At 37.6% G+C, this 15687-nt stretch overlaps 1 protein-coding gene across 46 annotated transcripts in view; it reads right to left on the reverse strand.

Moving 5' to 3' along the window:
- Positions 1-15687, reverse strand: part of LOC123757502 (ensconsin) — a 298169-nt gene continuing 282482 nt past the window's right edge. For 30 of the 46 annotated variants that reach the window (XM_045741195.2, XM_069327056.1, XM_069327071.1 and 27 more), the window contains 7 exons: positions 12638-12853; positions 11588-12468; positions 9870-10037; positions 8679-8822; positions 6203-6774; positions 1893-2113; positions 1-1650 (listed from right to left, as the gene is read on the reverse strand). In XM_045741195.2, coding sequence (XP_045597151.2) covers positions 1637-1650; positions 1893-2113; positions 6203-6774; positions 8679-8822; positions 9870-10037; positions 11588-12468; positions 12638-12853 — 2216 coding nt within the window. In that variant the 3' untranslated portion in view covers positions 1-1636. The remainder of the gene's footprint in view (positions 1651-1892; positions 2114-6202; positions 6775-8678; positions 8823-9869; positions 10038-11587; positions 12469-12637; positions 12854-15687) is intronic. The other 16 variants (XM_069327051.1, XM_069327061.1, XM_069327069.1 and 13 more) reach the window with 1 other exon arrangement.

A 15687-nucleotide genomic window follows, 5' to 3' on the forward strand; every position in this document is an offset into this window, starting at 1 on the left:
TTCATTGATTGATAAATGTTTATACCACATATAGCACTTTTACAAATACAAGAATTTTAGTGTACAGGATTAGGTTTATAATGGCTTAAGATACAAGGTGAGAGGTGGCAGATAGGTATTAATAATCCTGACATCACCTCCGAATTATCAACAATTAACTTGTATCTTTTCATGTTCAATAATTAGACATGAAACTCAGATTTACAAGCAAATGGTCAAATGTTAAGGTCTTTGAGCATATAATAAAATATAAATGATATATAACAGAGGCAAGGAAGCCAACTTTCATGTAGAATTGTTTATTGTTTTTAGAAGTTGGGTGCACCATGGGTAAATGCAACTCAAATATAAAAACCTTAAACTACATAAATAAAATTACTCAGTTGGGAAAACATGACTTATTAAAGCAATTCCTAATACCTAAAAATACATGACTTTATACATATTTTCTATAAAAGTAAATAATTGAAAAACACAATGTCACAAAGAAATAGAATGGAGTAGAGCTGGTGAATATAGTACTATTAGTGGTTATTAACAAGTCTAAAATACATTTTTACTATAACTTGTGAGTAGCAGCCATAGTTCTTCAATGAGTAGTCAACCAGCATCACTTCTCAGTTATCACCAAGCCCAGGAGGTTTTTACCTAAACGAAATACAGAAAATGCTTCCAAAATTATAGAATGAACTATGCACATGAGATTTTCATGTGGACTGGTTAATGACCATAATAAGTGAACTGTTTTCCCCAAGGAGACCCAAAATGTGATGGTAGCCTTTGTGAACAAGTCAATGTTCTTAATGACTGATTCTGCCACAGAAACAATGCACTGCAGTATTAATGCATAGTCTACAATGAGAAGACTGAAGGCAATCCATTATTATTAGTCATGGCAAGCTTGCTACACCAACTAGCACCCATTCAGTATGTAACAGTTCCAATGTATATAAAATGCTGGTCTTCGTAATTTGATCCACATGGATTGTATTTGTGTAATTACATAGTATATATATAATATATATATATAATGAATAGTCAATCATTTAGCATATATTTTAGCACAATAGTAACTAGCACATTCTGCAGTAAATCTACTGTCATAGAATTAATATATCTATTTTGGAGCGCAGAACACACTGCTATAACACAGTCATGATAACAATTTCCTTGTCTGTCTACATCTGCAAGCAGTTTTTGGCTCAAACTACAGGATACTAACCTTTGGAAAGACAGATCTCTGAGAAGACTATAGTGATACATTACACCTTGAGGATTATAACCAGTAACTGGTCAGCATTCGTGCACGTATCTGCACGCTCAAATATATAATTTTGCAGATAAATTTTGGATACTAAAAACCAATTAAGGCAACTAGTTTCCTTTTTTGACTGGGGACAGGCCAAATTCTTATATATAACAATACAGATCCTCAATATCTTGCACGTAAGCCACAACAGGAGCAGAGGTAGTAGGGATTAATCCTACCCGCAAATACGTGACAAGTGATGGGGTGAGGTTTTCCTGCTCCTCCACCATGTGAGGTTGTGTTTAAGGTCCAGTGCTAATATCACAAGTTTCTTAAAATCACAATCAACACTCGCACATTCTAGAGCATATTAACAAAACCAGAAATTTACAGCAGCAGATCTGAAAAGACAAATATGAAAATTAAGTTTTGCTACACTAATAAAGCAAAAATGTGAAATTAGTATTTACATATAGATTAAAAATTAACCAATGAATAGGAAATGATTATGAATTAATAATCTTCCACAAATTTGCACATGCCATGCATAAAATGTTTATTATACCTTATCTTCAAAAGATGTACAGTACACAGTTTTGTTTACTGTTCAATATTTATTTCATCAAAGTCATTTTGTTCATACCTGGGACTGTGCTAGTATTCTCTTGATTCTGCTTCTTATTCAGATTCTGCTCAAATGCTATAAATGGTGAAGGTGGATTACTATTCACTGCATCTTCGTTACTGAGCTTCGTTTGGCCCAAGTCTATGATCTGCTCAAAGTTTGATGCTGCTGGTGTGATGGTTGTGGTAGACATTAGAGATGAGTCAAGAGGGTCTAAGGAACCCAGAAGGTTGTCCGTCCTGTTAAAAAATATATTTTGAAAATGTATAATCATTAGAAACCCGATGACATTTTGAAGGGGAGAAAAAAAAAATCACCCAACATATTATCACGGCTTCGGGTGATAATGCATAACCCGAAGCAGCCTAGGTAGTGCACAGGTATGGACAGCTTGCCTGGAGCAACCTTAAGAGGGTTTTGGGAGTTCTACTACTCGAGTCCAGCCTGCACTGGGCTCAAGTACTAGAGCCAGTGCAGGCTCTATCAGTTATCAGGCTCAATGTGATAACTGTCCAACAGGTTGTTGCTTTGAGTGGCTCGCAGGCCCACATATCCACTGCAACCTGATTGATAAACCTTCTCGCAAGAACCTATCTAATTGCTTTTTGAAGAAGTCCACCTTTGTTCTAGTAATATTCCTAGTTTGCTGGGAGTATTGAACACCCTTGGACCTCTGATGTTAAGACAGTGCTCTCGGATTGGGCCTATGGCAACTATACTCCTCACTGGTTCTATTCTGCATTTCCATTCGTATCCTTTGCTCCAGTAATCTGTTACTCTACTGTGCAAATTTGGAGCCTCTCCTTCCAGTATCTTCCATGTATATATTATTTGATTTCTCTCGCATCTCCTTTCCAGAGAATAAATTTTGAGATCTTTGAGACAGTCCCAATAGTTTAGGCGCTTTATCGTGCGCGCGCCATACTTTATATATTTTGTGCGTTCCCTCCATTTCAGAAACCTCTCCTGCTGAAAGGGAAAGTGAGTAGGATTCTCATAATCCACCCTATCATTTTACTGGCAGATGCTATTTTTGCTTGGTTATGTTCACTAAATGTCAGGTCATCAGATATCATAATTCCCAGATCTTTTACATGTAGTTTTCCTTCTATATGTTGGTCTGATTGTGTTTTGTACACTGTATTTTGTTTACGTTCCTTGTTTTAATCATACCCAAGTACAGTACCTGGAACTTATCACTGTTGAATATTATGCTATTTCCATTGCTTAAAAGTCTTAATATCAGCATATAGTTTTCTCAGTGTCTTCTATGCAGGTAATTTTCATGCTGATTTTTGTATAATCAGCAAAGAATGACACAAAGCTGTGACTAGTATTTTTGTCTATAATATGAAAATTAGAAAAATCATTGGTGCAAGGATAGTGCCCTGGGGGTACAGAGCTTTTCACTTCACTAGTGCAATTGGAGAACAGGTTATGCACACACACAGTGGAACAAAGATGCCACCTATGCTACCAGAAGAGAGCATGAAGCACCCAATCCTAACAACTGGAAGCAAAGGCCAACTAAAACAGCCCAAAGAAAATAAAAAAAATTACAGACCAAAAGAGAGATTGAGAATTTAGGATATGAAAGCAACTTGCAAAATGAGAACAGTATTCGGTATAAGACACCAATTCACAAATAGCCAAGACAAAATGGGACAGGACCACCAGAACAGAAGTAATGACTATGATAAGCACATTAACACTTTGGTGCACCCCACTCGCCACCCCTCAACTGTGCGATATGGGACCCAGGGTGTCACGGGAGTGCGCGTAAATTCTGAAAAGTGTATACTCTCTTCAACTTTGTCACCTTAATTCTCGTCCTACGAGATTAAATTTGGTATCTTTGTGTTCGCAATAGAATTCTCTACAGCACTAAATGCATATAAACTCCAAAAGCCCGGCTAATTACCCGCAGCAAACAGAGAAAGTGCGAACGAGTTACCCAGAAGCGCACAAACGCGATAAAATGTTTTCACTATTTTCACTCTGGTCACCTCAATTTTTATCCTAAGTCTTTCATTTTGGTCTCAATGGGTTCGCAATAGAATTCTCTAGAGGAACATTAGCATATAAAATAAAAAACCTGGTCACGCTCTAACCGCCGACGAGTTGAAGACGGGCCACGCGTTAGCCGCGAGTGAGTGCTCAGCCGCCTTCCAGCTACACTCCCAATTCCCGCCCTTTTCAAGCCTTTCTTTCGCAATTTTCTTCCTGGAAGGGCCTTGTTCATGATCACTATCCATCGTGGAGTAAGCGTAGATAGTTTCTAAAGCCGCAGTAAGAAATATAGCCACGGAAAATAGCCGAAATGTTCAGACGTTTGAGATGCGAGGGGAGGCGACATTGGTCACAACAGTGGAGCGAAAACAATGGGCCCACGGCATGTGCCAAGTTGCCTGAGGGCCACAAGGCTCAACAAAGAAAATGGGAAGACATCGGCGCGCATTTTAAAACCAGTCCCAAAAAAATCGGATAAAAACCTGATTTTTGGCGATTATTTAAAGTGGATGACGCAATGCTGCGTCATTCCCGGAATTACCGCCAGTAAACGGATGACGCAATGCTGCGTCATGCCCGGGCGAAAGTGTTAATAAACCTCGTACTACAATTTATCACTGTTCCAGTATTAAGTTTTTCGGGCTCATTCCAACAAATGTGGAATGCTCCAATGGTGCAAACAAGGCACAGATCAAGAAAACCTGAAAGACAGAGCCCACCCCAAACCACTTGAGCATACAGGCATGGAAAAAGCCAGGTTATAATCACGAGAAAAGAATTGTTTGCAAACCATGAAGAAGCAGGGGCCTCATAACCGCAACCTAAAGGCTGAAGCCAGCCCTTGCTTAAAAAGAGCTGTGTCAAATAAGGAAGCGAGGACCCAAACCCCTCAGGAAGAACTTGAAAGAACCAACAGACCAAAAGTGGCATAATGTGTGATGTTGGAAACCTGAAATTAGCATCCTAAGACCTTGATGAGCCATGGAATGCACTCTGAAAGTAGCACCCAATAAACCAAGCTCGAACATTGAAGAAGAACAATGAAGATTCCCTGACCAAACTTAAAAATCGACCCCTTCCATTGGAAACTAGAGACCAAGACAGGTTGAAGGGCACCCAAGGATATTATAGTATTAATGCACAAGGAAAATGCCTGAATACAAGTGCAAAATGGGTATACTGCACATTTGGGATGAAACAATGCTAATGTGTCAATTTTCTTGTACACTACAGTATTATTCTCTAGTTAATTCTTGTAATTTACTCGTACTAGGATTTTCTTCATGCACTGTTTCCACCTTCTTATTAATGACTTAATATTGGTATTATGCTTCTATTTGAAAGGCATTCTGTATCAAAACTTCCTCCTGGATTTAGTGTCTACAAGAGTCTAGGCTTTTTGTAACAAACATCAGTTTACATAAATTATGAAATTTTAAAAGCTTTAAAAAGATAATAAAATTATTCAAATGAATTGCAAGATCAACTTTATGTATAAAAGAACAAATTAAAGCACAATACATAATATTAATTTGGAGAATAAACTATAAAGCATCTAACTGTACATATATCATTATTAAAGCACTATATTCCAAAGCCTACTAGAAAGACTTAAGCAGTCACCATGTGTTGCTCTTCCTGTACAATAATTACTATTTATTCATTCTAAATGGCCACATACATCACATGTTTATGTCATTATGAACTGCTTTTTAGTCCTCTTCCCTCACTCCTGTATTTACACCCTCTCTTCATCCATTTTCTATCTACTGTATACCCAACATATCTCATTATTAAGTTCCCAGGTAAACCTCATCTCTTAAAATGTTAGCACCACCATTATTTCCCCATTTTCACAGGGATGGCAAGGCACAACCCCAAGGGTTACAGCAGAGCAAAATAGAACATTCAATACAAAAAATGACACCATCTACATTATTTGCCATATCTTCCATGTTACATACTGCAGCATCAACTAGAGGATGGGAGGAGAGGAAGTAGGGGCACAGGGAGGGAAGGAAGGAAATGAGGTGGGGGAGGGAGAAGGGGAGGAATGGAAAGAAGAGGAAGGATGAGCAAGTTGTCCTTTCATCCCTCTCTCCCCCTGTCAACTCACTCACTCCCTCCCTCCCTCTCTTTCAGTCAAGTCATTTGCGAAAGGCAAGAAATGAGCAAAGTTGCCTGGGAGGGGAAAAATAAAGTATATTGGAAGACAAATATTCCTAGAATGTAAAACTCTTCATCTAAATAAGCATATTAAATACTTGAAATTTACTAAACACAATACAACAAGAGAAGCATAGTGCCTCTCAACTCACCCTTGAGTGGTGTGTGGCGGTGTATTATCTACTCCATTATGATTTACACTATGTACATCACTAAGGGATCCCAACAAGTCAACTGACTGAGTAGGGGTAGTGTCCATGGGCACTGGGGAATCCCCATTTACGTGTGGCTCTTCCACCTTAACTGATGACATGCCACTAATAAGATCGTCCACTTGATAGTTTTCTGTGGTAGAGGTCACTTCAATATTAGAATGCATCACTTTCTGTTCAACAGAAGATTTAGAATCAACAACTATTTCAGTAGTGTGACTCTGTGAAGCCATGTCCACGTCATGAACTGTCTTTATAGATACGTCACTAGTTGGCGGAGCATACGAGTCACCTGAGGGTTTAGGTAACACATCACTAGAATGATGTGAAGCTACATCACTAATTAGCTGAGCTGGAGTGTCAGGAGTAGAAATGACCGGCTGAGAGTCAATTTTTGGCTCAGACTGCATCTCGGAAGCAGTGACGAGAGAGATCATGGAGTCGGTCATACTGGTGGTCATTTCTCCATCACCAAAATTCTTTGCTTCATCCGAGGGTGTTTTCGCCTCAGCCTGTATGAATAAAAAAAATATATATTAAATTAAAAACACATGGTTAGAGTAAGAATATAGCAAGAATATCAAACTGAGTGCAGCACCTCGATGCTGCTTTTATTCTGTGAATAAAGTATTAAACTTCTTTTATCTTTGTTTATCCTCTCTCTTATACATTCTTAGCCAAGACATTTATTAATTAAGCACATTGTGTGACCTATTCTCAGTGTGTAGCTCTCGTCTTGTAACTACACTCAAGTAATTACATGACCATGGGCACTCACTGAATCTTTTATTAATGTAACTACAAATATTTACATACAGTCATATACAGGAACATACACATCCTCTTACATTACATAGACTTGAGACAAGGCTGTTAAAAGCAGCCTTCATACACAGTTACAAGACCAAGTATAACAGTACTGCCTACTCAACAATATTTCCATGACATTTGCTGCATTTGATGGGGAATATGAATAAATATTGGCATGAATTTGCTGCATTTGACATAATATGAATTGTATGACTTAATATGGCTCCAATTCCATTTTTGATAAAATATTGAATCCATCTACAAAAGTTAAGAAACAGTTGGAGCCTTGGGAAAGCTATTGAGAACATTTAAGAGCAAATTCAATGGTTTGTTTTGATTTAAAGTTTCCAAGGTTTTTGTTCACTCGGGAATGGCCTTGCTACCTTTTGAAAATGAGTTTTGAGGCTGGGGACATTAGAAATAGCTAGTTAAATTTTTTTTGTACACTTCTAGTTGTCTTATTATAGGGTGAAATGAAAATTTTGCTAAATGAAATTAGTCTATTGGATGCCTATCAGCCTCTAGGATGCACAGAAAGTACATCCTAGAGGCATCTCCAGTCGCAACGAATCCCTGACTGCAATGAATTGGGTTTGATCCCATAAAGTTTGTTGAATCGAGGTTGAACTCTCACTCACTCACTCTCTTTCATCTTGTATTAATCAATACATCTTCAGAAGGATCTTTCAGATGAATTATTGATAATACAAAAGTACTTATGGAATTTTCTGTCTCACTTTACTTCATGGTCAGACAATTATATTATTACAGAAATATATGAACATGTTTGCTGACGATGCTAAGCTACTAGGGAAGATAAACTTGGACAATTGTCAAGCCCTACAAGAACACCTGGACAAAATAAGTATATGGAGCACCACTTGGTAAATGTTATTTAATGTGAATAAATGCAACATTATGGAATGTGGAATAGGAGAATATAGGCCACATACAACCTACAAATTATGTGAAAAAGCTTTAAACAAAATTCTGATAGAGATCTAGGGAGTGCTTCTAGATAGAAAACTCACCCGAGGACTACATAAAGAACATCATGCGAGAAGCCTATGCTACTCTTTCCAACTTCAGAATTGTTTTTAAATACATGGATGATTAAATAATAAAGACATTGTTCATGACCTTCGGGAGACCAAAGTTGGAATATTAAGTGGTTATATGGGGCCTATATCTTAAACACAACAAACTGGAAAAGGTGCAGAGACATGCAAGTAAATGGTTTCCAGAACTGGAGGACAAGTGGTTAGATGGCGATATGATCACTATGTGCAAAATAGCAGCAGGAATCTACAAAATTTATAAGAATTCTAGAGAACTGGAACTTCCGAAAACAGGAGGTTATAGAGATTTTAGCTAGCTAAACAAAGTTGTCAAAACGTTATTAGAAAATTCACCTTCCCAAACAAAGTGGCAGACAGTTGAAACAAGTTAAGTGAGGTGGCGGTGGAGGCCAAAACTGTCAGAACAGTAGTTTCAAAGCGTTATATGACAGTGCTGGGAAGACGAGACTCCACAAGCGAAGCTCTCATCCTGTAACTACACTTGGGTAATTACACACAACTAATTCAGTAAGATGAGCAATACCAACCTTTGTTGGAGTGTTTGATCCTCCTTTGCCTCGTGTCCTAGCCATTATGGCTGCCACACGACTTTTACGAGCTTGTCGTTCTTCTTCTTCTCGTCTCAGACGTTCCTCTGTTTCTAAACGTTTTTGATTTTCTAGACGTTCAGCCTAGAATATTCATATGGTTAAAATCAAACATAAAATATTCTCAATACCTTCCCAGTAAATGAATTAGTAGCCTAACAAGTGATATTTATGGTGACAAACGTTAACAAAATAGTGTACAGTACTAATCAATGTGTCCATTTATTTAATGCCTAAAGATCAGCCATGATCAAAGTTGCAGCTATAAATAATTGTATAAATTGATACAATTGCATGTAAAAAGTAAGGAAATTAAAAATAAAGCGGATACACGTCTGTGTGTTTCATGCACATCGGAGAATTGTGGGCAAGGTGGAGGGGGGGGGGGGGGTCATTTGGTCTGTGGGCTAATGCCATGGTGACTCTCTCCAAGGAGAGCTGTAATGTTCGTTATATGGTGTAAATGTTTGCTTTTTTTCTTTAGACTACTGTGTGGAATAACTATTTACACATTAACAAGAACACTGAGTATTGTATATAGGCCTGCAATGTAATATGTATACCTAAATTGCACAGAAATCTATTCCTGGCACAGCCTAAAAGAAGTGTCTTGCAACTCACTCCTTTGCTGTCATTTTGTTTAGTAATGTAGCCTGAAAATTGACACTGGCTGGAAACGCCAAATTGTGATCTGAACTTTATCGCATGACGTGCAAAATTGTTTCATGGGTCTAGGTTTCACTACATCCATACAGATGTATTATAACTATATTTTACATCATTTGTATAAACAGGGCAAAAAACTAAAATCAACATAGGACAATAACTGCACTTCAAAATAGAGTTAAATTACAGTATAGTACAGTTATTGTGCTACTGAGCACACTGCATCAAGTCTGAAATTTCCTGAAGCTAAAACCTCAATGGCCAATGTCCCTAGAGACCAATCACTAACCAGGACACCCGATTGTCAGGTTGATCCGACTTTATTGCTACAAGCAATAAGTTCAACAGTTTTGTTGACCAGACCATTATCCAGGGATATAGATCCACAGAATCACCTCAAAGTAGCCATTCCAATGGAATTTACCCTGGAGTCAAAGCAATAGTTAATACAATAAAGTTCATTACCTCTTCTCTTTGCTTTTCTTCCTCTTCTTTCCTCTTTGCTTCTTCTATACGGTTACGATCAGCTTCTTCTATAGCTTTTCTGAGACGCTCTTCCTCTGCTTTTTTCTGCTCTGCAATCATCTTAAGGAACTCCTCTTCTTCCTTCCTTTCACGCTCTTCCTCCTCAAGCTGAATAGAGAATGTAATTATCCATCAAGTAATGGTTAGGGGGTAATACACCATTATGATCAGCAGGAAGAAGCAAATTCGTTAATAGTGGTGAATTGAGAATCGGTATCCGTGTGGATAGGCAGAAAAGGATGGTGATAATGGGTACTGGGTGCATCACACACATGGTGATAAGCGAGTGCTTGCCCCTGAGCATGAGGTGACTTAGATGGTGTTTGCTCAAGCATGGTATTCCAAAATAAGTCATCACCAAACAACGTGACCTGGAGCATACCCTCTCCAGGTATGCTCCAGGACACGGCATTGGGTGATGACTTATTTTGGAATATCATGACAACTGTAATATACAGCAACAGATGTACAAGAATGTAAGAACTCTTGTATAAATAAATAAAAGTATAATGAAAAAAAAGTACAATATCTAAACAGTATGTTAAGTGAGAATAGAAAATAGACACCAAAAAGCTTGTGATACACGTTCCATTCCTTGTAGGAAGGAGCATGGCACAATCCATGCACGAGGTCTAGAGCATGCCTAAAAAAGGCAGCTAAAAGTAATAAATATCCACAATTGGATACCATGTATAAATGGTTTATGCATGGCTGTCCATGGCGAAGTGTACACTTTGAGGAGCGTAAGGCCGCAGTGGCTAAACTTACTAGTAAGTTGGGTGCAAGATAAGCTGCAAGATGTAAGTGCATATCATTATTAAGAGTATAATAGTTTCTGGCATGTCTTCAAGTGCCGATACATTTGGCTAGCATTGAGCTCGTCAGGAATAAACTAAATCGGTAAGAATTTAGATTCTTTTTAAGTATACAATACTCGTGAGAATGGGTTCTCTTGGAGAGATGCACCAACTAAAATCTGGCATAGTAAGCTACATGAAAGTATTAGTAGGTGAAAATAAGTAAAGAAAGAATCGTAACCTTGCTCTATATGCCAATGCCAACACCTCATGCAGGACAAAGTGTAATCATGGAGAAGACTCTAAAGCCTGGAACAAATTTATGAAGACAACCAGTATCCAACTATAGTTGAAAGAATGCATGGTATTTACATATAATTTTTTTGGACTGATTTAACACTCGCTTGTATAAATCTCAGAGTATACCAAAGAAACATGAATTGAAAGCTAATAAGGTTAGTGCATTGTTACTATGGGAAAATCCCCAGATCAAGCTGTAAGAGTTAAAACAAGAACATAAGCCTAGAGTAAACTGCAGACAGCCTATTGACCCATATAAGCTAGCTATTATTTATACCATACAACAGGTCCACTAAGACTGGTTGCTACAGCAACAGCCTCCATTCTCACATCTTGGCGTTTGATCCCTAACGGTGCAACTGGTTGCCATCATTCATTCCATCTGTCCTACGCCAAATCAATGTCCTCATATTTCTTCCAGGTGTTATATAATCATATTGGCTTAGAGCATTCTCCTCAATTACCTTGCCTTGTACCATACAAATTCTGTTGGCATAACACTGCATGAAACTATTTAATGCTCACATTTTTCCAAGGAACACAAAAATAACTCTTACTCACTTGTCTCTGGCGCTCTAATTCTAGCTCTCGTTCTTTAGCTTCCCTGGCAAGTCTTCGCTTCTCTGCTAGGGCTGCTTTGTATTCCTCTTCTGTAGCATAACCAGTAACAGGCTTCTCTGCAGCTTTCTGGGCCAAGGTCTTATCTTGGTCTCCACTATTATCTTCAACTGGCTTGTCTAAACTCTCTTCAATTACTGATGAACTAAGGTTTTCTTCTGGTAAAACTTTATCTGGAGATTCATCCACTACATTTTTGTCTTCAACAGGAATACTTGGAGTATCAGCCGATACTTCTAGAACCTCTTTTTCTTTAATAGAGGGCTCGACTGATTTTACAGAATCTTCAATTAACTGCTTCGTTTCAGATACTGGTGCCGCTACTGGAGATTTATCTTGTGCCTGTAAATCCTCTGATGGATGTTCAATTTTGGCACCTGCATCTTTTTCTGGTTGCACTTGTACATCCGCAACTACTGCCTCTAACTGTAAATCAGCACCATTCATTTTTTCTCTTGGCGGTGTTTCACCAACACTTTCATTAATATTACTATCTTCAGTTATATCATTTAGTTCATCAGATTTTATTTCTAAATTTTTGTCTTCCTTGGCCTTCTTTTTGTCTTCTTTGACTCCAGGAAGAGACTTGTTTTCTACAGCAGGGGATTGTAATGGAGTTTTGGGACTTGGTTTACTCTTAGGAGTTGTTTTACTTTTTTCTATTGCTTTCTTAGCAGCACTTTCAGCTTTAACTTGAGATGGAGTTTTCTTTGGGGTGGATGTCTTTACAGGTGTGCGAGCAGGAGTGGCAGGTGTGCTCCTGTCAGACCCGGCACTTTTGGCTCGTAGGGGTTTGGTTGTGGATGGAGTTGCTCCAACTGACACTGCAATATAAACAAATATACAGTAATATAAAACATGATTTATTTAGCATTGATAATTAAGAACTTATATTTAGAGCACTTAATTTATCTTGGAAAGGTAGAATAGTCAAGACATAGCAAGCAGAGAAGGCAATGCACATTTTAGCCAATTACTTTAATAGTAACATACATTTCCTTTCCATGGGCCTGCTTTCCCTTGATAGTGTAGCTCCATCTCTGGGTTTATCTGCAGAAGACAGTGAAGATCCAGCAATGCTGAGTGGGCGAGGTTTCCGAGGAGAGGTTCTTGACCTGAGAGAGACTTGACTGCTGTTGTTTGACCCTTGACTCAGGGCAGAGGTAGGACGAGAGGGAGAATTCGGGGTCACTGTCCCACTACGCATGCCTGTGGGACAGAGCAAGCCAGCACGCAATGTTAAGCTGGGCCCTCAAACATCACAGAAGCAAGCAAAAGCTCAAGATACAGTTTTGAAAGTTAGAGAAATCATTACAAGATCATTTGTAAAACTTTTATAAATCATGAGATACATGTAAGCAAAGAACCATAGCTTTATTTTTAATGAAGATGTAAACTTCACAAACTTATATCTAATGAAGGCACAAAACATAGCCATATAGTCATCAATTATATAGGGAATATTTGTACAAACACAGTGAAGGAAACAAATACTAGTACCAAGGAAATCCCCACACACACAAGTACTGTACGTAATTACTACAATTAGAGAGAATGCAAACTACTAGTGGTTAACTAAAGCAAAATAATTCCAGCTGTGTTTCTACTGGTTAATGTATAATGTATTATGTGAAGAGTGAAAATTATACACAGTACTGTTTTAATGCCCTTCATCAAAACTTCACAGGAAATTAGGGGTTAGCTTTATTTTTTTCCTAATAAAAAGTTATTCAATATCCATAACACATTAGGTTAATAAAGTTAATGTGTTAATTATAAACAATCTATTACAAATCCAAAGGAAGAATTTGTATATGCTGTAATGCCATTGGCAAGTGATCCAAAGCTACGTAACATACCTGCGCTGTTGATATTTATGGTCAAACGTGCCTCAGTACTTACCTGGGATCACGGTATTAAAAAACTGCTGTACTGACTTTCTAAGATGGGCAAGACAACACCAGCATTCAAGCATAATCCTGACGCAGTCGAACCATGTCAAGATTCAATCAAACTTTGAAAGCAAAACGCAGCTTTAAAGCAAAAAAAGCCCAAAAGCACAATTTTTTCACTGACATTATCAATATGCATTTTATGCATACATTTTTATATGCCATGCATTAATTGTAAACTGAGGACAACAAACTTTGAATAGTTAATTTAATCCTGAAAATACAAATATTAATATCGAATCAAAATGTTTACATTACATACATCTAAGATTTTGAAATTATGTGATACTTTAAGCACTGAAGCTCTCCTTTACTACCGTTTCACTAAATAAGCCATTTGTCTTTGAAGCCAAACAAAGAAAAGCATCGCAATGGGTGTAAAAATGAAGATACCCACTACCACAAATATAATTTCTTTGGTTGCCCACTGTCTGTCTGCACGCAGTATTAATTTACACTTATTTCAAGATTTGCAGCCGATTTTTTTTTTTTTTTTTTTTTAACAGGTTTGTAAAATCTGTCCAAATTTTGGGCACTTAATTTCAACATGGAATAAGGCCTTGTTGATAATCTCATAAGGCCACCCTCACTCTAATTTGGTAATCTAACTTCTCTCTGAGCAACACACTTCAGTTTGATTTCTGTTTCTATAATCTAGAAAACTATTCAAACAATTTTAATGCAGAAAGGGGAGATGGTTGGTAACCAAAATTCACAGGTTATTTTGGCATAAATTTTCTTGGCGTGGTCAGAGACTGGGGCACAAGGACATTGATCCTTGGAACCATCACAAGGTAACAGGAAGATAACCTGAAACAGCAGTGTGGATATGTAAACACACCTCTATAAATACCGTTTCTGTTAATAACTTCATACTGATAATGATACATTAAGTGGCTTTTGAGTGTTTTTCAAATGAAGGTCATCAAAATAACTGCTCGTGGTATCCTGTCATCCCAGCACTGTCATATAACGCTTTGAAATCACCGACGGTTTTAGCCTCTACCACCTTCTCACCCAACTTGTTCCGTCTACCACTGTTTGCGAAAGTGAATTTTCTTACATTTCTTCGGCATCTTTGTTTAGTTAAAGTCTATGACCTCTTGTTCTTGAAGTTCCAAGTCTCAGGAAATCTTCACTATCAATTTTATCAATTCCTGTTACTATATATACCGTACTGTATGTGTATATATATATGTACGTGTGTATACATAGTATAATATATTTCATTCACCCTGAGCACTAGGTGCCTTGAACACCCATCCTCTAACATGTGTGCCAAGGAGATAGACAAGTCACACACACACACACACTGAATATGAATGTGTACTTACTGGTGTTTATGGGAAAGATGGGGAACAACCTCCAGCTTTGAAGTTCCTTCCATTGACATGTAAGATGCCTCTCCAATTTCTCCATTTTTTAGTACTGACATTTATGAATGATGTGACACCACACCCATATTTAGTGACACCACATCCACACTCATATTTAGTAACACCACATCCACACCCATATTTAATAACACCACATCCACACCCATATTTAGTGACACCACATCCATATTTAGTGACACCACATCCACACCCGTATTTAGTGACTTCAGACCCAAGAATGGGAAATTAAAAAAAGTGCCTCTTCATGTACTATGATTAGGTCTGCTTCATACAAAAAATATATATTTTACACACACACACACAATTATTATATATATATATATATATATATATATATATATATATATATATTTTAATAATAATAATAATAATAATAATAATTATTCATGTACATGTCTGTTTCATGTACATAAAGATGAATGAAAAATTAATTCAAGTGGAGTACTTAGCTATGATGCACATTCCATCAGAACCCAAGGAATAAATGCCCTCTGGGCCAATTAATTTGTTCCTGCTTAGCTCCTTGAGCATTTATATGCTTTGCCTTGAGACACCTCTATGTATTCGATGTTATTCTCCGAAATTCGTATTACGTGAAATTCATTTAGTGTTCACACATTTCGTTTTCATTCTTTGAGTCTGTTTCCCATCTTCAACTTCAGAGTTTTATCCTTTACCTGCAATTTGCTCTGAA

The sequence above is a fragment of the Procambarus clarkii genome, chromosome 19 (assembly GCF_040958095.1).
Source record: "Procambarus clarkii isolate CNS0578487 chromosome 19, FALCON_Pclarkii_2.0, whole genome shotgun sequence".
NCBI lineage: Eukaryota > Metazoa > Arthropoda > Malacostraca > Decapoda > Cambaridae > Procambarus > Procambarus clarkii.